The sequence below is a fragment of the Zootoca vivipara genome, chromosome 11 (genome assembly GCF_965207765.1).
Source record: "Zootoca vivipara chromosome 11, rZooViv2.hap1.1, whole genome shotgun sequence".
Taxonomy (NCBI): Eukaryota; Metazoa; Chordata; class Lepidosauria; order Squamata; family Lacertidae; genus Zootoca; species Zootoca vivipara.
Genome location: NC_142594.1, coordinates 21803846 through 21827061, shown reverse-complemented (window position 1 = coordinate 21827061; position 23216 = coordinate 21803846). Strand labels below are relative to the sequence as shown.

Genomic DNA, 23216 nt, shown 5'->3' with positions numbered 1-23216 from the left:
CAAACAAACAAAAATCATACGTTCAGACATACATTCATACCCAAAATCAAAATAATCAAAATACATTTAAACATATAAATTTAACCTATAAATGAACCTGTAATTATCAGCTATATTTCTATTTGTATCCTTAGTACTTTGGCTTCCTGGGACTATTTAGCTCAGGAATAGGAAACCTGGTGAGCACCTACGTTGCCAGTGGTCAGGGATAATGGGAGTTGTAGTCCATCAATATATGGAGGGCAAATGGTTCCCTATCTCTGAATAAGGTTACCCTGCTAGGAAACAAGATGACAAGACTATGTCAGCCTTCGTGCTCACTGATAAATCTGGTGCTGAGGAGTCTTCAGATGCTTGGCTTGATGCATAGAAGCTTTCTCTTTCAGCTGGGACCGTGTTATCCACCCACGACAGTATAAAACATTCCAGAAATGTTAAATGCAGATACATATTACATACCCCTTCAACTGGCACTGTCAGGGCCTTAATCCCTTAAGATCATGATTGTAAACAGCAGGTAAAAATAAAGTTCGTTCGAGCTGGCTATGGGTTTTAGTGTGTTTTTTGGTTAACTGTGCAGCAAGGCGATTCTTCCACATGCAATCTAGTCCTTCCATGCTCGTGTTTTCTGGGGTATTAAGGCAACCCCCCACAACCCACCAGCTGCCCGGGACACCGATTGTCTAATACACTTGAGTAATGATGTGACAAGTCGGTGGAAATAAAAACTTTGTCAAAATAAAAAAAGGAAAAGAAAGTGAGAGAGATCTGAACCCCTCTGCGGCGTGATAGGCAGCCTTTGTTTCAGCACTCACATTGCTCCTATTCCTCTGATTTTGTTATCATTGCATGGAAGTAAAACATGGCTAATATATAACTTCACTGAAGCGCTCCAGCTGAACAAGCCAAATTCCTGTTATTAAATGTACAGCAGACTAAACAGTTTTGTTAAATATCAGGCATCAAATTACACCCTTTGGATCTCTGCTTGTCACATATCCACACTGTAGATTAATCACATTTGTTATGGTTTAGTTTGAAAGACTTTGATTTTTTAAAAAAGAAGAAGAAGAAAATCTATAGCTATTCTCTGAAGTTGTTTGTTATTGCTAAGCAATACCGTTTTTAAAAAATGGTCTGACAAAATAATATTTAAAAGCCCATATTTTGTTTAACAAGTCTGATGTATGATTGAAATAGTACATTTCCTTTCTGCTTCCTAAGGATCCGTCAAGTTTAGAGTTCCTTCATAGAAGCAAACCTCTTTAATTAGAGTCCATCTTGAAAAATGTTGCATGCTGTGGTTCAGTTTTTAATATATACATATAAAATTGTGCTATTCTTTACAAACAGTTAGGAAAATCTCTTGTTTTCTATAAAAGGCTCTGGGACCACTCAAACAATCTACAGCCGTAGGTGTTTCCTGAAAGCCTTTGGTGGTGTTAAACATTGTACAGTGCTCTTTAGTTCAGGACAAAATTGCTCATATAACTCAGAATATAGAATGACACCCCCCAGACACACACACACACTATTGTTGCAATTGGCTCCTTTTGCTCTTTAATGTTCACTAAAAATACTAGAGCAGCTGAATGAATAGCAGGCAGAGGGTGTGATATTTTATTGGTTGCAGAGGTCACAAATAAATTAGGCTAACTGATCAAGTTGCATTGGCTTCACAGACATTAAGAGCAAACTGGGCAGAAGAAAATGAGATAAGTATTGCAGGAGGTATATTGACACTTATGGACTCTCACTGGCAAGCTGTCATTCTCTATATTATTATTATTATTATTATTATTATTATTATTATTATAGTTGTTGTTTTAACATTTGTTCGTCTTCCTCTATTTCACCAGTTCCTTAGTTTAATAGACTAACAGTCCAATCCTAACCATATCTACCAAGAAGTACGTTCTCCTGAATTCAATGGGTTTTTTCCTAGGTAAAATAGGGTTGGGATTGCAGCCTTAGATGATGATCCCTTTTAAGTAGAGAGGTCCTTTTCCATTTTCTTTCGTATAAAGTGCTCTTAACCCTCTTTAAACATTGACTATGCATGTGGACAAATATAAGTCACGGGTGGCGCTGTGGTCTAAACCACAGAGCCTAGGGCTTGCCGATCAGAAGGTTGGCGGTTCGAATCCCTTCAACGGGGTGAGCTCCCATTGTTCGGTCCCTGCTCCTGCCAAAGCACGGCGAAAGTGCAAGTAGATAAATAGGTACCACTCTGGCAGGAAGGTAAACGGCGTTTCCATGGGGACCCAAACAGCGTTTCCATATGGGGACCCAAAGTTGAGAAAGGCTGGTGTAGAGCGTGCTAGCTCCACCTCATCCTTCCCTGCCACTTATGTTGCCTTCATTAGGACAAATAGGACACTGCCTCGCCAGCCTTAGCACTGATTCTCCCAAGCCCCCTACCGCACCCCCGGCCTTCGTACTTACAAGTCCAATGGGTGGACCTGTCTTGTCTGCTTCTTCCTCCTTAGTCTTACTTTTATCCTTGTAGAAATGAGCAGAGAAGAGGGTGGTGAATTAGTTGGCTCTGCCTGTCCTGGGTCATGACTGCTCTGGGCTTCCCTGCCTCCTGCCCTACCAGTCCATAGCTGCCAAGTCCCGGTTAGAAAAATACGGGATCAGCAGCGCCGGCACCGGAAGTCGCTTCTACGCAGGTCCAGACATGCGTAGAAGCAACTTCCGTGCCGGCGCTGCCCGATTTCCGGTGCCCAGACATGGGCAGAGCGGCACCGGAAGAAATCCGGGGGAATTACGAGATATTTCACCATTCAGGATGACAGTGGGAAATGGCTTTAAAAATGGGGGTTTCCCAGGGAAAATGGGAGACTTGGCAGCTATGTACCAGTCCCAATGGGGTCACCAACCACCACTGCTTCTAGCTTCTGTCTGCCTGAAGGGGGAAGCCTTCTAAACTTGTGGACGCTTCCTGATTTTCCATGAGTGCAGAAGTTTCTGCATTTCAGACAGTTGTCTTCCATGAGAAGACAGTAGGAAAGGGTGGAAAAGGTTGGGTTTAACATGCTCATAAACACTGCTCCCCTCGCTCATGTGTTTGTTTTCCATCTTTGTAACACCTGAACAAACACATTAAGAAATAGAAACAAAAATAAAGGCTACAGCTTTCTTCCCCATCTTTTAAGGATAGCCCCTTTGCTTATTTTAGTTTAGGGATTGGGAAAGCACTATATACGGTATATATGCAAATAGATCTGTTCGTCTTATACTTTTAAAAACCTTTTTAAAAACTTGATGGGAGTTGCCGCCAGTAAACAGTACAATGTACACAAAATAACCTTGGCTTCTCTACATTGGTTTTGCATCTTGTTATATTAATATGCTGAAATATATTATGTTGCAATACCTTGTTCTTAACTGCAAAAAATACCCACCCTAGTTCCTTTTGATATTTCTCCTCAGACCAAACTCCGACACCAACCCGGTTCCTAAAGAACTGTGATGACGTGGGACTCTTCAATGATATAGACTGTTCCTTAGAGCATGAGTTTAGAAAGGCACAAGAAGAAGAGAACAATAAAAGGGTATGACTTTGTAGTATGGAAACATGCCCCCCCCCCGCCCCTTCCGATATACTGTGTGAAAGCAGAGAGAACACTATTACATGAATGAGGGGGAAGGACACACACATAACCTTTTAGACTGGAAACTAGGTGGCACTATAGATTGTGACATGCTTTCTAGCTTGCATTAACTGCTAGAACTGAGGTGACAACCTGCGATGAAGCTACTGAAGGAGCAGACATTTATCAAGGTGATTTGAAGAGGAGGTCCACACTTAAACAAGTGCATTTCACAAAAGGACAGAGGGTCGTATCAAGTGCTGTGGTTCAGCTCAGCAGTGGAGCTTCACTCACCTCTCCCCTGCTGCCCCCTTGGCACCCTCAAAATATGCTCCATAGGATTGTGAGGTCCTCCAGAGCAGTTTTTGGGGGTTTGCACAGGAAGATGAGAAGAAGGGGAAGTGCTGTGAATTCAACTAAGTTTACAGTGTTGGGGAGAACCCAGAATACACACACACACACACACACACACACATTTCCAGTATGTGGGTCTGTACCCTAAATCTCTCAACTTTCTAAAACGTATCTGTGGTGGGCTTACAGATAAGGAAAGTTCGTGATTTTTGCCCTTTTAATTTACCTTAGAATCCTAGAATTGTAGAGTTAGAAGGGACCCTGAGGAACATCTGGTCCAACCCCCTGCAATGCAGGAATCTCAGCTAAAGCATCCATGGCAGAACACCACCCAACCTCTGCTTAAAAACCTCCAAGGAACGAGAGCCCACCACCTCCCGAGGGAGACGGTTTCACCTTGTGTTATATACTGTGGTTTTGTTTCTATCTTTGCCAATTTTCAGTCAAAAATAGGTTGTAGATGCCACTGACGTATTCAAATTAATTCTAAATCAAATTTACATTAAGGAGAGAGAATTCTAATTTATAAGCATGGTAAAATTGCTTGTATCGTTTTAAAAGGACTGTGTCTATTTGCATAAGCATCTTTTATGGTTTTAATTTTTACTACAATCTACAGTGGTACCTCGAGTCACGAACGCTTCAGGTTACAAACTCCGCTAATCTGGAAAGGTTACCTCGAGTTGAGAACTTTGCCCCAGGATGAGAACGGAAATTGTGTGCCGGTGGCGCAGCGGCAGCAAAAGGCTCCATTAGCAAAAGCACGCCTCTAGTTAAGAACAGTTTCAGCTTAAGAACGGACCTCCGGAACAAATTAAGTTCGTAACTAGAGGTACCACTGTATATTGTTCATCTATTGGACACTGTGCCAGTGCTTCGCTAGTATGTAATGGGATCGTTTATTTATTTCATAAAATTTATACACCACCTGATTGTAGCAAAACCCTCAAAGTGGTTAACAAAAAAGATAAAGCAATAAAATTATCACTAACAAAATGACAACCGCCATTTAAAACAAACAGAAAGTTAAAACCATGTTAAATTCATACAAGCTTTCTAAACATCTGGATTGGAAGGAAGCTGCCAGTGTTGGGAAAGGGTTTGCCTGTGGGTTGGATCACACCTGCCTGCATCTCTCCTTCCAGGTAAGTGAGCCTTTTGGGGGTAGAGTAGGAATCGCTTCTGCTCTTTCGTGTCTGCGGAGGAAATGCAACAGCCATGCTGGGCACAGAAAGTGGAGAAATGGAAGAGGAGGAGGAGAGCAGCAGGGAATTGACTTGTGATTTTTGCAGCAGCAGCCTGCAACCTGCCCCTTCTAGTCACAAAACATGAGCACTTCCTTTGGGGTAATTAGCCACCTTCTTTAAGGACGCAGAGATCCTTTGCCACGTTATCATCTGAATCATTTCCAGGGGGAGGGGAGGGACTGGAGGTGGGCTGGACAGGTGTGTGTGAGAGAGAAGTACTTCCATTCCCTGGAGTGAGGATTCAACTCAGCATGGAATTGTGTCCTTCCTGGGTTGGAGATGGGGAGGAATGACAAGTTTTGTCCCAGGTGACAGCTGGGGTGTGGGTCATGCCTGATATTGTTATGCTGTAGATCAGGCATCCCCAAACTGCGGCCCTCCAGATGTTTTGGCCTACAACTCCCATGATCCCTAGCTAACATGACCAGTAGTCAGAGATGATGGGAATTGCAGTCCAAAACATCTGGAGGGCCGAAGATTGGGGATGCCTGCTGTAGATGTTTCCTAGTTCAATGTCCCTTGACATGGATTGCAGAAGACCTTCTGATATTGCTTTCCAGTTTATGTTGGGTTGCTGGTTGTGCGTAGAGAGTTTCAAATTTTTCAATATGTGCCTGAGAAGTGTTGAAGGGAATAGACGTGGCTTTGAAAAAATCTCAGTGACGGTACAGCCCAGGGGAGTAGGATTCCATCATAAGAGTAGGGATGCCGTGTGCTTCCATATGGTTCTACTTTCTGCTTTACCCCGACATCTCAGATTTGGGCTGTGTGAGCAGTGTGCCACGCTTTCAGAAGACGGTTCGGGGCTCCAACAGGGTCTTGAGTTCTCCTTCCTCCTTCCCAAAGCCTAGTTAACACTTTCCCAGCATTGGGAAGGAGGTGTGAGGGCTCGTAAGACCCTGCCAGGGCCCTTGAACCTCCTTCCCAAAGCCCGGCACCTCCTTACCCTGCTTTGGGATGGCAGCACAAAGGCAATTTTTGGCCTTTGCACAGGGCACCATATTACCTAGTTCTTCCACTGCTAGCACCCTCCACTCTGATTGCTCTGTTATTCAGTGCCGGATATGCTCATGAAATTTCACTCATCCATGGTTTGAGAGTGGATGAAGGAACTAACCTGGTGGGCAAGGATACCATGGTATCCTGCTGAAAAATTCTACTACATGTTGTTGTTGTTGTTGTTTGTTGTTGTTATTATTTATTATTTATACCCCGCCCATCTGGCTGGGTTTTCCCCGCCACTCTGGGCGGCTTCCAACAAATACCAAAATACATTAAAACATCACAGATTAAAAACTTCCCTAAACAGGGCTGCCTTTAGGTGTTTTCTAAATGTCAGGTAGTTGTTTATCTCCTTGTCCTCCGATGGGAGGGCGTTCCACAGGGCAGGCGCCACTACCGAAAAGGCCCTCTGCCTGGTTCCCTGTAGCTTTGCTTCTCGCAATGAGGGAACTGCCAGAAGGCCCTCGGCGCTGGACCTCAGTGTCCGGGCTGAACGATGGGGGTGGAGACGCTCCTTCAGGTATACAGGACCGAGGCCGTTTAGGGCTTTAAAGGTCAGCACCAACACTTTGAATTGTGCTCGGAAACATAATGTGCCAAATTGCATGTACCGGTAGCAGTTTATGTAGAATGCAAGTGTTTTATTTTATTGTGGCCCCTGGCTTCCAATTATGATGTAAACCTATTTTGCCAGGTAAATACTTACAAGCAACAAATCAAATCAAGAATTTGAATGAGCCAGGGTGGGCTTTTATAGGCCTCCTGACTCCGCCCCCCTAGGTTCCAACTGACATCCCTTGTTAACTCCTTCTATACCATGCCTGATTGAGAGTGACCGTTACAGTGCCATCCAGATGTTTTTTTTTTACTACAGTTCCCGTCATCCTCAGCAAGCATGGCTTTTCTAGCTTTGGCTGATGGTAATTGCAGTCGAAAACCTTTGGACAGCACCAGTTGGGAGAATACTCCCCTCATAGATGGGGAGCTCATACTCATAGATGAAAAATAGTTGCATTTGGTTGGATGGGGGGGGGCATACCGTAGTTCCTAGTTCCTTGCCCCAGATTCTAGTTTACTGACTATCAAGAAAATAAAAACTATAGCAAATTGTGTTTGATAATATAAAACGAAGGCCGCCTGACATCCCTTTGTGACCACAGCCTGTAACTGATGGCTGCACTTTGAACAGAATGTGTCACTCAGGCTGCGCAGTCCCTAGCAGCAAGGTAGACAGTGACGGCAGATCAGGTTATCATCTAAGCCTCAAGCAACAGGTTTTAGGTTTACACTGGTCTGAGCATAAAGTATCCCAAGCATTTGTCATAGGTTATATTTGCAAGCACATGACCTTTCCTGCTGCTGGAGAAGAACTGCTGGCAAATTGACTCCAGGGCAATGAATGGAGGTCTAAGAGAATGAAGTCAAGGCTGGGGCGATCAGTATTCCCTTTGCTACAAAGCAACTGGACTGGCTCTGTTGAAACATCAGGGTATTAAACCTCACCTGCGTCTATATGGGACAGAAAGAAAGTGCGAGTGGCGTCCAACCAGGAACTGTCTAAGGTACTCTGTTTGATGTAGGGGTTGTGTGTGTGTGCACATACAATGAGAGCTAGGGATGTCTTTGAAATATATCGCACAGTAATATACAAGTTGTTAGATGTGTCAGATGGTGATGGGGACAGCAGCAGCAGTAAATAATAAATAGCAAGGATTGAAAACGAAACAACGTCTGTTCATTCCACCACACCATGGAAAGGGACCTTATTGCCACTGCTTCCTATTGCTAGTCTCCCTTGGAGGTTTTGCACACCGATCTGGGAATCATTGTGACTGTTGCACTCAGGGGACTATGATATGGGTGGGCGAGGGCTTTAAACTTTACCTCCACCATGGTCCCATTCAGGACAGGGTGGGAGCCTGCAACTGCTATTTAACTATAAGGAACTCCATGTGATAGCTGTTTGCTTGAATAGTATCACATCTCATTTCTGCCTCAGCGCAACACTCTTTCCTAGACTAGTAACAGTCCTCTCCTCTCCAGTCTGATTCTATGCTAACAAGTTTCAGGGGTTAATGTTTCCCAGAAGCAGTTTTGCCCTGTCCCCCCCCCCCAAAATGGCTTAGTCAGTGCATTTGTATTAATCAGGAAATGCAGGAGAAGGTATCTTGTTATATTTGAGCATTGCCACCCACTGAGATTTTGGTGGCTCTTCCCAGTGTGCCATCTGAATTGCTAGATATTCTGTAACGCTTGTGGCTGTCGCTGAGATTTAGGAAACCTCATTCTGGAAGCACCCTTGTCGAATGTTGTCAGACTTTGTATGAACGTACAATTCCATTCTGCTCTGCCAACTAGTACATACACGCTTGTTCCAGAAGACTGTGAGTCATGCCAGTGAAAGTGATAGGAGTGTGTGTGGAAGGGGGGGGGGTGTAGATTTCACTTCTAACTTGTGGTTTTTGTTAGATAATGATTCACTGTTAAGAATTCCGGAACCGGAAATAGTCTAATATCTCCTTATAAGGCTGTAGTGCTTAACAGTTGCCCATTAGTTTCTAGCTCTGTCTGACATCCTGGATGGTTTTAAAATGCTGCTTATCACATTTATGGGCCAGATAGAAAATTTCGAATTCTTATAAGGGGGGAACAAGCAGAAATTTTAAAAATCTTTTGGAGAGAGCAGACATGTTGCCACTGTTTCCTGAGAGATTCTGGAGACTGACAACCATTAATAAGTGATTAGAAAAATGGACTGTTGTGATGAGGAAGGGGGATGATGAATGTATTACGTTCATAGAGCTTCTAAGCTGAAGCTGCCTTAAAGAGACAAAAAAATGCTCCGGCTGTATATGTTAGGGTCATTGGCGTTATTGACTATTGATTTAGCACGAGGCATTAGGAGTTAATAGCCATCTTTCAAAAACTGTGCTGTGGTGGCATTTTGCTGTATGATTTGTTATGCACTGTAATTTGGAACCTCTCGAAATACATCAATAGAAGGTCGTTTTTAAGATTTCGGGCACTTAGGCAAACCGTTTAGGATTCACTCTCCCTGCAATGCTGGTCATCAAGGAATCTGCAGTAATTTCAGTGCAGCTGCCTAGAACCTGCCTATGACGAAGGTGGTCGATGAGGAGCATTTGGAGAACATTTCTCATCAATACAGCTATGAATGTCTGCAAGCTGCAACAAGGATGCTGAAACAGAATAGAGCTCTGTGCTTACTATCATGGGGCACTTATAGGAAGCTAGATACAGGGGCGAAGGAAGGGGGTGCGGTGGGCGTAGGCCGCCCCAGGTGTCACCACTGAGGAGGGTGACAAAATGCTGGGCAGCACTCACTGCGGGGCCTGCAGCATGCCCAAGCCACTAAGAGACACAGTGGCTTGGACATGCGCAGGCTCCGTGCTGCCCAAACGGTACACCCACTGCCTCCCCACCCCCAGCTGTAGGGTGGTTGAGTGGGAGGAGGCAGGCAGACTCCGGAGGCCCTGTGGTGCACCCCCATTCCTATGGGCGGCTCACCCCACCCCTGGGCACACAGCCCCAGGCGCCTGAGCAGTTTCCTCCACCTCTGGCTAGACAATAGGTTTCTCTAAGAAAACCAGAGAAGGCACAGGAAACTCCCGATTCCACTAGGGTTGCCAGACTCAATAGAGGACAGGACTTCTGTGCCTTTAATTGCCCTGCTCTCTTTTGAGTCTGGAAACCTTAAAGAAAAACCAACAGACCCTTTGCTTGGAAATTAAACAAAGGGTCTGCTGGTTTCTCTTTGGTTTCCAGACTCAAAAGAGAGCAGGGCAAATAAAGGCACAGAAGTCCTGTCTTCTATTGAGTCTGGCAACCCTAGATTCCACCTAGATATAGGTAACTTCAGTGTCACCAGGTGACTTAAGTTATATCATTATACCATCATAACTTTGCCCTTCCAAAAGCCATGTTTCATAGCAGCTTTGCATTGTTATCCAAATAACCATGGAAGTGGAAGGAGGCATTTATCAGTGGAGTGCTTATTCGTCTGCTCCCTGCAACAGTGTGATTGAGGGAGATTTCAGGCAAAGCCCCAGCAGCACCTGCAACTAATTTATAGATTAGGGAATTTTGATGGTGGGTTTTTGTGAGGTTTTTGAAGCATAACTTTTTTAAAAAATTGACATGCTAGTGCTTTATGGTTGGCACAGGCCGAAGGAACGAACAGCCTTTATTGCGATAGCTTTTTGCTAAGATACTGCTAAGATAAGGCTCCTAAATCTTGGCAGCCTTCTTTCAATGCCCTCTTTTGTCTATTAAACACAAACTCTTCTCTTTCCCTAGCCGAGCTGTAACCTGGGTGGGTAATAGGACACTGCTGATACATTTTAGCGCAAGGTGCACTTCTGCTTTATTTATGGAGACAGACATACAGGTTGAGGACTTAATCATACCTGATAAATCATCCTAGAAAGCCTATTAGAACCATATGCTGATTTTGCATTAATATGGGGAGTCTGTTTTTAGTCATGTAGGACAGTGTTCTGTGCTTCCCCCTCCCAGAGCTCCCCTTTCCCACCCTCCCCCTCCTCTTCCGTTCATCCTTCCACCCTTGTTTGTGAACTATTTATGTGCTTAAGTGGTATCATTTGTGTGGGGCGGGAGACGTTAATCTTAGAAGTACTGTTAATGGGAATGGGCGAAGGAGGGAATAAGAAACCAGACTGGCTAAGCCTATTATGGCTATAGCCATCTTTATTTAGTGGGAATTCCAAAGCTGGAGCCAAAAAAAGCCAGCAACAGGAAACACCAATAAAGGCTTCAGAAAGCAGAGGGATGGCGATTGCTCAGCATAAGGTAGTCATTTTCAGCCAGGTGGTTAGTAAAATACTGCAAAGGTTGCTGGAATCCTTCAAATCTTTGGCTTCCTCCCCTTCCTAGGGATGGATGAACCTGTCCGTTTCTCTCAGTTCCTCGCTTTTCCATTCTTAAATTCATTTCTTCACATTTTTGAAGCATTTTGCGATTTTTTTTGGGGGGGGGGGGCGATTTCAAAAATTCAACAGCATTTCAGTATGACTATTTTTTTTAGTATAAAAACATTTTTGTATGTAATGTTCCCTACTAATACACATTCTTCGCAAAGCATTTCACACAATATATGTACGTTATTTTCACTATTATAGGAATGCATTTCTACGCATACATCACTGCAGCATAAACCATTATTGAACACATTACTAGGCTGGAGAACTGCAGAATTCAGAAACGTGTTAATTTTGAAGGATTCCCTGTGTTTTGGTTTGAGTATTGTTTCCGAAAGTGCAAATTTGGTAGGTTCTTCCTTAAATATGAACTTGATTGCATTTCTCCCCATCTCTACTCTTTCCTTATACTTCAGGAATAAGTTTTCTTTGCTTTTCAAGTGAGATCCACATTGAGACGTATTGGACGTGACGTGACTATTTATTTTTCTAAGAAAATGTACAGTATATACCACTCGGCTTTAATAAAACCTCCTGTAAGACATTTAGAAAAAAATATTAAGACGATCAGTTAAACACAAGTAAATTAGTTAACATTAACAGTAAAAGAAATCCTATACCCTTTAAAAATGTGGCTCTTTTTTTGGGGGGGGGTGTATTATTGGGTTATTGTTCTTATTTTGATTTTATATATTGTGATCTTTTCTGTGATCTTGAGACCTGCGGGTATAAGGCGGTATATAAATTCAATAAATAAAAAAGATGTAGCACACTGGGTTAGTGCCAGAAGGTTGGTGGTTTGAGCCCAGGTAGGAATAATAATAATAATAATAATAATAATAATAATAATGGCTGTGAACAGGATTACTGCATTGCAGGGGATTGAATTAATGACGTTTGGGGCCATTCCAACTCTACAGTTCTATGATTCAATGTGTTTTTAGCAGGTGCCAAAAAACCTGCAGCGAAGATACCTGCCTGATGTTAACAAGCAGGTAAATCAACACTAACAGTTCAGTTCCTATATATGCTTGCCATACCTGCCAAGTTGCTGTTGGAGAAATAAGGGACCTGGCCGGAAGTAACAGACCGGAAGTAACGCTGCCGCCATTTTGGAACTGGGCGGAGCATGCTCAGAAGTGACTTTTGATGCTGCTTTGCCCAGTTCCAAAATGGCCGCCGTGCCAGAATAAAGTGAGGAAAAACAAAAAAAATCCGTTTTTTCAGCTAGGGACAGCTGGAAAAACGGGGATTTCCCGGGGAATACGGGAGACTTGGCAGCTATGATGTTTACTCAGAGGTAAGCTCCAGTGAGATCAACAGGACTTCCTCCCATGCAATTGTGTTTAGGATTGCAGCCCGAACGAACTGATTTCTCAGAGATCTTTTTTAAAATTACCATTGACAAATTTCTTTTCATCTCCTTTGAATTATTTTTCCGGCCTCTCAGTGCACTCTGTGTGATGTGCGGCACAACCCTCTGTATGCTTACTAAGAAGTAAATCTTTCTGAATTCAAGGGGCTTTAATAAGTTTAGGATTGCAGCCATGGCATTATTATTTACTTATAAATCTACTTGCTGCTTAAACGAATGGAGGAAGGACAGAGGATTCCAGTTGCTGTGTCAACTGGATTTGTTTCACCTTATACAGGCTACCCCAATCTATTTCTAAGCCTCCCTCAGGATATCTGGGGCTTTTGCAATTGGGCCTTGCTTCCTATTCCCAAAAGGCATGTTTCCTTTCTGCAAAAGAAATGCTGTTGTTGATGATGACATATACAGCGAGTAACTACAAGAGTTAATCCCACAATGCCGGCCCTTAATTTGTGCCTCAAGGTCAAAGGAAAAGAAAACAGAAACAATAGAGGAGGCATAAATCCACTAAAGCAGGAACAGCCCCCTAGTAAAGTAGAGGATCTAGATTTGATATGTTAGGTATTAGTGGCAGCTAACAATGGGGTACTGATCATCCTGTCTTAAGCCCTTTATGTTGCTTTAGTGAAAGAATGCCCTTTTCATGGCCTCTCCAAGCACTGCAAGACATGTGTGTTGGAAATTAATGTACTGGTTGTTGTTTTGTTTTGTTTTTTAAAAAAGACTGTTCCGTAAGAAAACAGCTGATCCCTCTAATGTTTGTTCCTTCATATACATCTTAGCTATTATCAGAAAATAAGGTGAATTTGTACATGCTCCTAAGGATTCCAAACTGCAGTCTCTCCAGTCCCGCCCTGCCCTGCCCCCTGTGGGATGTAGGTGGTACTGTGGTCTAAACCACTGAGCCCCTTGGGCCAGTGATCAGAAGGCTTCCATGTTAACAGAATACTCCTTCACATAGGGATGGCGGGAGCGTTCCCCACCGCTATCACCCGAACCAGATCCTATCCGCAACGTTACAAGTTGTGACGATTTGCTACGTGGCAGGCGAAACGCAAATGGTAGCAGCCAATCAGCCAGGTGGGGAAAATTCCTGCCATGCCCCTGTCCCAACGACAGATGACACACGACAGCATAGCAAGGTCAAGCGCGCAAGCCCTAAATATAGGGAGAGGTGGACATGTGTTCCAATGCACTGACCAAGAGAGAAAGCTCAGGGTCCTGTGCATTGGCATATATAGGTCCCTTGATCCAATTGGCTAGCGTCCTATTGGTCAGATTAAACCCAGCATCAAGGGACCTACCAATCAGGTGTTGTGGCTATCCAATCGTACCCACCCACAACACAAGGGTTTGGTTGCCAGGTCTCACCGCAACTCTTGGAGGGAGGACACGATTTGCCCAACAGAGGCACACTCTGTGTTGGAGAACCAGAAAAGGGAGCAACATTTCCTCCCAGTCTCGCGGCAGCCCAGTTGCGCCCTTCTGAATGTGTGCCTACAGCAGTGGCCCCTGCTGCCCCCGCCCAGTGCTACACCTCTGCTGCCCTGTATTATTTCATATAGTCAGCAAACCCCACAACACTTACTGATAGCAGAGGTGAGCAACATTTGATCTCATTTGGTCCATCAAAACACTCACTCATGCCCTGAGTCAGCTCTCTTGAATTTGGCAGGAGACGGGTTAGGGTGGAATTCCTTGCAGAAAAGCCCTTTCAGAGTAGATAGGGAGACGGTTATCAGTTTTCCTTGAGAATTTCCCCTGGTTCTTGGCTTGTTCCCAAATGAGAGTTGTAATCTTTAAAAGATTATAGTGCACAATGAAGGGGCATAATTATTAACTAGAACTGGAGGAACAATCAGTGTGAAGAAGGACAGTATTAACATTCCTCCTCTGTTCTGGCATCCATCCACTTCAATCTCGCAGTGACAGGATACCCTCCTGGAAGTGGGCAATCACTAAAACGAAGCTGAGCAAAATGTCTATATTGCCTTTAAAAACAAACACTCTCTTGTGTATGATTTAGACAATTGCTCGGGGGGGGGGGGGAATGGATGCACCAACACTGGATTAAATTATTATCACTCAAAAAAGTTCTCCCTCTTAAGCCATTCAAGGTTAAGCTATTTTGAGAACATTTGTGTGTAGGGAAACTAAGAACCGTTTTTTTTAAAAAAAAAAAGTTACCAAAGACTTAGTTTAAAAGCGGAACTTACTTTTTGTGCTTTTTCTTTTTCAATTTGAAAAGCGGGCAATTCAAAGACTTGGGTGCTGTAAAAAAAAATTTGAATGATGGCAATAGATGCCATTTAATTTTTCTTCACGTATGTGCAAGATTATTATTATTTTTTTGTAGGTTTCACCCTACCTCACATATTTTTAATCCACCAGCTTTCATTTGCATACACAACATTCTAATTACCCCTCCATGGCCAACAAGTTCTGGATAGGGTTGCCAGACTCAATAGAGGACAGGACTTCTGTGCCTTTAATTGCCCTGCTCTCTTTTGCGTCTGGAAACCTTAAAGAGAAACCAACAGACCCTTTGCTTGGAAATTCAACAAAGGGTCTGCTGGTTTCTCTTTAATGTTTCCAGACTCAAAAGAGAGCAGGGCAATTAAAGGCACAGAAGTCCTGTCCTCTTATTGAGTCTGGCAACCCTAGTTCTGGATATTTTAAATCCTAGTTGTAAATTTTGAAGGAAGCATCTTTTAAAACAACTCTGGACCTTTATACATTTGGCTACAATAAAGGTGCATTTCCTGTGCATGTATTCGAAGCAGATCTGGCAATAACCATAATTCAGGAAAGCGTGAAGTTGTTTCATATTGATAGTGCCATGTAAGACCATGCAAGGTGGGAGATTCATGTCCATAGTCTGTCGTTTGGAAGCAATGCTATAAATCTCCCGACTGGTCTTGAGTGTGAATACCTCTGTAGGAGTTATAGTAACAGAAAAATCAGCATAATGTCATGGTCTGGGTAAGCCATGTTTACTGTTTATTTGTATTTGGAAAAATTGTACCCCAAAGTTTTCAATTCACAGACAGCATGAAAAAAGAATCTGTCAAGGAATTATCTTTATGATGAAAAAGTTAAATGTAAGAATTCTGTCTCCAACATTGATTGAATTACACACGATTAACTATGTGAAAGGGGGGGGGGAGCCAGTTCTTTTAGTCTTAACCGAAGCAAGAGAGCTAGACTGCATTGGGATTCGGTTCACAGTTTGCTAAGAGGAAAATGAAATGATACTGTTGCTGAAGAAATGGATATGTAACTTGTGATATTTTATATTTATAGTTGGCTGGTGAACACAGCTTTTTTATGAGCTGGTGGAATTCAAAAGCTCAGCGTGTGTGATGGATCCTTTGTGGACATTCCATCACACCTCTATTGGTCCACAGACATAGGCCAATGAGTTTTCAGAATTCCAGTGAGAATCTGGTGACTGAACTGATGGATATGCCAATGGACACACCATGTTATGCCAAAATGAATCCTTAGAGTAGGGATGAAAAAAATCACATGATCTCTGGCCATTGGCAACATAGACTGGTAGTCCAACGACATTTGGAGGACATATCTAAGTATCAATTAAGTACAATATTATACTGAAGTTGCTGATGGCTGCCTATAATTAGCTATGTGTTTGTTTTTTAAAAAGAAAATTAAATATTGACATAATATAGCACCCCACATTTCTCAGCAAAACTGCTGATTTTTGTTGTAGCTGAAATCCTATTCCTGATTACGTTTGTGGAGCAAAGGAATACGGGATTGCTATAATATATAGTGATGCTTTCATTTGGACAGAGATACTTACTGAATGAATTTGAAGCAAACATATTCTTTTGCAAGGCCATTAACTGTTTTCTATTGAGATTGCGTTTGCTCGACCAAAAAGAAAGAGGGGGGGGGAGCTCCAGAGTAGCATGTAATGCTTCATTAGCAGACATAACCTTGTTTGTTTGCTTTTAAAAATTACATTTAGAAGAGGAAATCAGTTTGCACCACTGACATGCTGCCAAATTCCTGTTTTATAAACTCCACAACAGGCAGTTTCAGGAAGAAGAAGGGAGAGAGAAAAAATGCTCCCTTTATGGCTTCAGTACTATTAAGACACAATATAAATAAAAAGCTATCCATCCAGTTGAATTCCCCTGCTCAGTGGCCTTCAATTAGCAGGATGCTGTGCAGTTATCCCACTGCAACATATAGTAAATGACCCTAATTGTGCGCTACGCATTTTGTGTTACTGCAATTTCACTGGAACATAAGGAGTGCTTTGTGTGCAGTGCTGCTTGAGTGATGATCTCAGGCAGCTGATTGTTTGTGAAATAAATAACCTTTAGTCCATGTAGTATATGGGTCCTCCTCTTTGAAGCTTGAAATGTACTCTTTCAGTATTCCTCCATGGCAGTGTGTATTTTCCCTATACTGTATGAAAACTTATCTTAACATTCTCATGGAATGGTTCGTGTAACTGGGCTCCATGCCTTTCAAAATATTGCTTTTTCCTTTAATTTAGAATGCCTTACAACAACAACAACAACAACAACAACAACAACAACAACAACAACTCTGCTCAGACTTTATTCTAACCACATAGCCACTGGCACATCCGGTATACATTGTATACTATCGTGTATGTAAAAGCGTATGTCAAAGGGGATAATCTGTGGGGATACAAAAAAGGGACATTGGTTGCAAGTTATTGATGGGTCTGGAAAACAGGAGGCATCTTTCATTATTCATTTCCATTGATAATTAGAGGGCACCACTAATGAGATCATGTCACAAAAATTAAGATAAAAGATGAAAAGCACTTAATCCATTGCGTTTTTTGAGGAGGCCATGAGAGGAGTTAGCGATGTTTACATTGAAGACTAGCTGCATGCAGGAGATGGGATGAAGAAGCCTGTTCATGCCACAAAAGAAATGATTGCCAGGAATGTTTTCTGTGGAGTCTTCCTCTGCTGTCATCGTTGCATGGCTGATTTAATCCAATATATGTATACTGGAAGCCTGTATAGATGGTAGCTTAGTAGGGCTGTTTTAACATTGTGCGCTCAAGCAAAGCAGTGGGATACACAGCTGCCAGTGTCTCAAATTTCAGTGCTGCCCTGTGCAGCGCCAAAATCTGGTGTCCCCTCCATCTCTTGCCTTCCATTGGATGAAATAGTGGTGACACCTGCTGCAGCACCCCAGAAGCTTCATGCCTGGTGTGACCGCACCATTCATGCTCCCCTAGAGCCGCTTTTGCTCAAGGATGCTGTAGTTGCAAACTGCATTGAGCAGGAGGTTGAACTAAAGGACCTACTAACTCTATGTCAGGGGTCAGCAAACTTTTTCAGCAGGGGGCCTGTCCCTCTGTGAAGGGCCGGACTATATGTTGCCATGATTATGACCCATATTTTTTTTGGCAAAAACCCTTATTGGGACCAATCCCAACATTGCCCAAATGTGATTTTTTTTGGGGGGGGGGGTTCCCCCTCATACACCGATGCCGTTTCCTTTGCGTTTTACGTGTTGACAGTTGTTATTTCTCTCATAAGGCGGGGAGGGGGGCTGAGGTAAGCACACCATTCCTGTCAGCCCTTGAGAGCGTGTGTGCCTGCGAGGGTGAAGGGAAAAGCTGTTGGCCATGCTAAGCCAGGCAGGTGCCACTCAAGCAAAAACGTTCCTTTCCCCGCGTGAGGGAAGACGAGGCGGCGGCTGTTTACGTTTCCATGGCTTGCACTGTGTAGCTAACGAGCGGCCTCCCCAGCAGAGCGCAGAACTGCTTCGGAGTGCAGCTGCCCAGGCGCTCCCCGCTTCCTCCGGCAGGGCGCACTGCTGCCACAGACACTGGCGGGCATTACTCCCAAGGTGCCTCTGAGCCCCTGCCACCACAACTGCCCTTCCTGAGGTCAGTCGCCGGCAGCTCCATGGTGGAGCTCCTTTGTGGCTCCTTTTCCCTCTTATTTCCCCCCCACCCCAGAAGAAAAGATTAGCGTTGCCAGACTCTATAGTGGACAGGACTTCTGTGCCTTTAATTGCCCTGCTCTCTTTTGAGTCTGGAAACCTTAAAGAGAAACCAGCAGACCCTTTGTTTAATTTCCAAGCAAAGGGTCTGCTGGTTTCTCTTTAAGGTTTCCAGACTCAAAAGAGAGCAGGGCAATTAAAGGCACAGAAGTCCTGTCCTCTATTGAGTCTGGCAACCCTAGAAAAGATTGCTGGGCGCATCGGAAAAGGGGCTTGTCTCGAGCAGCCACCTACCTTACTTTTGACCCCAAGCGTGGCTGAGTCGCAAAAACCACTGCACACACGTGCTATGCCGACTGCCTGGATTCCCGTACCATCCGCAGGCCAGATCTAGAAGGCAATTGGGCCTGATCCGGCCCACGGGCCTTAGTTTACCAACCCATGCTCTATGCCCTACAATTCTGTGACATGACCATGGGAACTGTAGTTTGTCCCTCACAGAGCTACAACTCTCAGCACCCTTTACAAACCACAGTTCCCAGAATTCTTTGGTGTGCGGGCTTTAACTGTAACAAAACAAAAGCCTCACCTGAAAACTTTTACTCTTGTGTCTGGTAGATTAAAATGAAAGTCAGAAGATTCACTGCATGTTCAAATATAGGTAAATAAAGGTCCCGACAAAGCAGAATAAAACAGGGCTGCCCACTGATTAACAACACTGGCACTATCAGTCCCAAAAGTTGGTTCAATGTATATAGCTCTGGCAGTTGAGAACCAGGAGGCTCAGTGTCCTTTTGGGATTCTGTCAAACTATGCAGCTACAATTTGGAAATCAGAAATCCGAGAAAGGGTAACAGATGTAACAACCATAAAGATGTTCTTCCATTTACCATGCATGCAATGTTTGCTAACCATTCTGTTGGCAGTAGAACTTTGCAGACAAGCAGTATTTCAGGGACTCGTATTTTTTACCTAGCTGTTACAGCGGTGTGCATCGCTTTTTGTCTCTTCGCTCGTCCATTCACAACTTCCTAGCCCTCTTGCTCACCCTTTTAGCGTTATCACACACTCAGGAGAGTTTAGAGCATTATATTAAAACCGTGGATGTGGCTGCTGTCAAGAGTGTTCAGGGCTGGCATTGGCCCAACTTGGAACACCCAGGAAGAAGACCAGGCTGGGCCAATCAAGATTTGTCTAACAGCAGCAGAGAAAGTTAGTCAAAGTCAAATGCTTCTCAAGCTGGTCAACCGTCTCTCTCTATGCCTGAAAGATATCTGTTCTTGTTCTTTGTGAGGCAGCATCTGACAGATAGTGGCATGCTATGCACTTTCTTGATCAACAGTGAGGGCTGAAGAAAAACCTTAGCTGTGCTTCTAGATGTGTGATATTTTTAATGCAATCACCAAAACTGCTTTTGCAAATACAGGAATGTGGGGATGTGGAGGGCAATTATTATAGAAGATCAGGGAGATGGAGGAATGGTTTACTCTTCTCACACCTCCACGAATGCCACCCCATCCCTGTGTTTGCAGGTTTAGAAAGGCTGCATGAGGTTGGGACCTCGCCGTGGTTGTCTTGTGCAATCTAGTTCATTTCCTCAGGCAATTGAAGGTGATTTTATTATCATGGCACAATGGGTCAATGCATCTGGCTGTTAAGCAGAAGGTTGGTGGTTCAAGCCCACTCAGGGATAGCTGTGGGCAGGATAGGATTCCTGCATTGCACGGGGTTGGACTAGATGACTAGTTGACATCTAGAATTCATAGAATCATATAATGGAAGGGTTCCTTCCATTATGTGATTCTATGAATTCTAGATGTCAACTTCCTATTCCTGTTTCAGGTCTCAGCTGCTGAATTCACTCTAGATACTCACTTATCTGTGGCGATAATGTTACTTCCTTGCGTTTAGTCTTAATTTTTTGACTTTCATGTCTAGCTCTTCTCACCACTTAACAAGAACTCTGGGATACTCAAAAACATATCTTGCGTACCAACAGGTGTTAAAGCAATAATGAGAGAGCAAAGATGAGTCCAGTAATAACTTTGTATTGGCTTAAGATGTCAACTACACCCAGAATAAATGTCAAGGGTTTTTTATATATATATAATGCACTAGTTGTTATTCTGAGTCCTGTCAAACCCAATTCACTTATCATTCTCAGCAGATCTAGTACAGTACTGTAACAACAGGCTGAATACTAAATCAATGTGGCCTAGACTGACCGTGAAAATCATTTTCAAATGAAATATATATCACACACAGGCAAATGGATATGTGCAAAATGTCTATATTATAAATCACGAGTCAGATGTACAGAAGAGTGATTAGTCAACTTCCAAGTATTTTCAATTTGTGTTGCAATGTAAAAGCAGAAGAGTTATTTTTCATTTCTTTATAGCTGTTAGAGCAAGATCTATTGACATGCAGTTTGCTGGGAGCCAATAACTTTTCATTTTTTTTGACACTTCCAGATCCTTAATTTTAGGCAGGAGGGAAATTAAAAACAACAAACTATAGCATCCAATTTACTCTCCCAATCCCCTTCTCACAGAATATTTCAATGCATAACGCTGTTGGAGGAGCTATGGCGGCACCGGGGACGCACCAGCTCTCAAATCCAAGGATGCCAAACCACGACACCAGCATCGTTATTCAACAAGCCATGCCATCTCCGCAATCGAGTTCCGTCATAACACAAGCACCTTCCACGAACCGGCAGATTGGGTAAGGACATCCTTGGTTGATTCTTGCTTGGATGAAGTGCTGGCCTAGGTGTTGTGCCAGATGTTGTGTTTGATGAATGATACACGGCGAAATTTTTTTGCAAGATAATCTAGAGATGGGTGGTGGCGGTTATGTAGTGTTACGGAAATTCATGCTCAGGGTTCTTACTGCTGTTGGAACCTGTTGCGCAACAATAAAGGATCTAAGTCTACGGACTGCTGTTTTGCTCCAAATTACTTGGGTGGAATTTCCTTCTTTTACTGACCACATGGACCCGCGGGGGAACTTGTACCCCAATGAGCTGGGCTGTTGAGTAGTCTCTCAACCCAGAATTTTCCTTATCAGTAGTATTGCTTAGCATTTCAGCCACCGGAAGAGCCATTCATTCAAAGCATACTGTGTTTGTTAATATATCTCGGATTACTATCCTAGAGAGAGACCCCATGTTTCTTCTGTACAGTTTGTAGCCTATAATGTGAAGCTAATCATAACTGAGAGCTTAAGTGATAGCTCTGGGATCTTGTGGAGAGGAGAGGCTATCTTTAAGAGGAAAGAAGGTGACCACCCATCAAAATGTTCTGTGACCTTCAGGTCCAACCCACCCATGAGGCAAAGTGAGGCAACTGCCTCAGGCTGCAGGATCCACAAGGGCAGATGATCTTGGCCTCCAAAGAATGCATAACTCACTGCTTCTGCTATTGCTGTAGTAGCCATAAGAGCTGTGGTGTGCTCCTTCGAAGCCAGTTCTGTCTCCTCCTCCGCAGCCTCCCCACTGCCATTACACCTCTACAGAGGCTTCTTGGTGAATACGAGGCACTGCTGGTCTCCTCCCACCCCTAGGGGGTAAATGGTAGGGGCTGCCCTCTGGGGTATCCTGGGCTCTGCACCCACCTGACATGATTCAGAGTGAGTCCATTTCCTCCTCCACCACAACAGCCTTTGATTCCCACTTCAACCTTTGGGTAAGGTTGATTTGATTTCCCCACTTGTTCCTGATGTAGCTCTTCACTCCCCTCCTCTTTTCTGGTTGGGGGAGCACCATTTTCTGCTTCGCCCCAGGTGCCAAAATGTATTGGGCCCCCAGCTTGATTCCAAAGTCAACCCCAACTCCATTATATTTAGGCTGAGGATTTTCTAACCACTCCATGTGCTGGCTCTCCCTTTCATCCATAATGAGCATCCAGCCAAGTTGTTGTCCTTAATGAGTATCCCGCCAAGTTGTTGTCCTTAACCCATTAGTCTCTCTCCATACATTGTTTCTAATCTATTAGTCTGTTTCCTAACTTTTGAAAGATCCATCAATGGGTATTCTACAGATTTTCTACCACCTGTAGTAAAATGCATGTTCATTGTCTTGTCCTATGCTCCTTCCTGGACCTCCGGGCTTGAATGAATAAGAATTGCATGGCGAGTGCAGCAATTGGTATGGTGGGATAGAATTGTGAAACTCCCCTTGCTATAGCTCACCTTTACAATGGGTAGGGTAGGGTAGTGGAGGTGAGCTTAGGCTATGCAGGTGCAGCAGTAGAACCAATTTTGCTGCGGCTCTTTCCCTCCCCAGTCCCATCAAAGTCAGCTGTAGTGATGCCAGTGTTGGCTCAACCCTACCAAACTGGCCTCTGCTGTGTAAGACTCATTCAGAGATCTTTCCAGATGTCCTTTTCTTTTTTAAAAAAATGCACATGGATGCCTATATGTTTTACACATCCCAGGCTCCTTCATTGTATGTGTGTTCCTGTTGTATTGACATCCTGTTTTCTTAGCAATGAAAGTTAAGAAAATCAGGTTCTTTTGACAATTTATGTACTCATTGCTATTGGCGTGCGGAATGTGGTTCTGAGAATGTCGTTGCCATCTACCAGCTATTGGCATTAGTTTAGCTCATTAGTAATGGAGATAAACCCTTACTCTATGTTGACAGTATTGTCTGATTTCTTTTTTTTAAAAAATACAGTGGTAATACATTCCCAAAGGTGTACTAAAGTTCTAT

The 23216-nt window shown here is 43.5% G+C and overlaps 1 protein-coding gene across 7 annotated transcripts in view; it reads left to right on the top strand.

The window, feature by feature from the left end:
- Positions 1 to 23216, top strand: part of CREB5 (cAMP responsive element binding protein 5) — a 267267-nt gene that overhangs the window by 67685 nt on the left and 176366 nt on the right. For 5 of the 7 annotated variants that reach the window (XM_035130003.3, XM_088654197.1, XM_035130002.3 and 2 more), the window contains 2 exons: positions 3436 to 3557; positions 21054 to 21226. In XM_035130003.3, coding sequence (XP_034985894.1) covers positions 3436 to 3557; positions 21054 to 21226 — 295 coding nt within the window. Of the gene's footprint in view, positions 1 to 3412; positions 3558 to 21053; positions 21227 to 23216 lie in introns of all 7 variants that reach the window. The other 2 variants (XM_088654198.1, XM_088654199.1) reach the window with 2 other exon arrangements.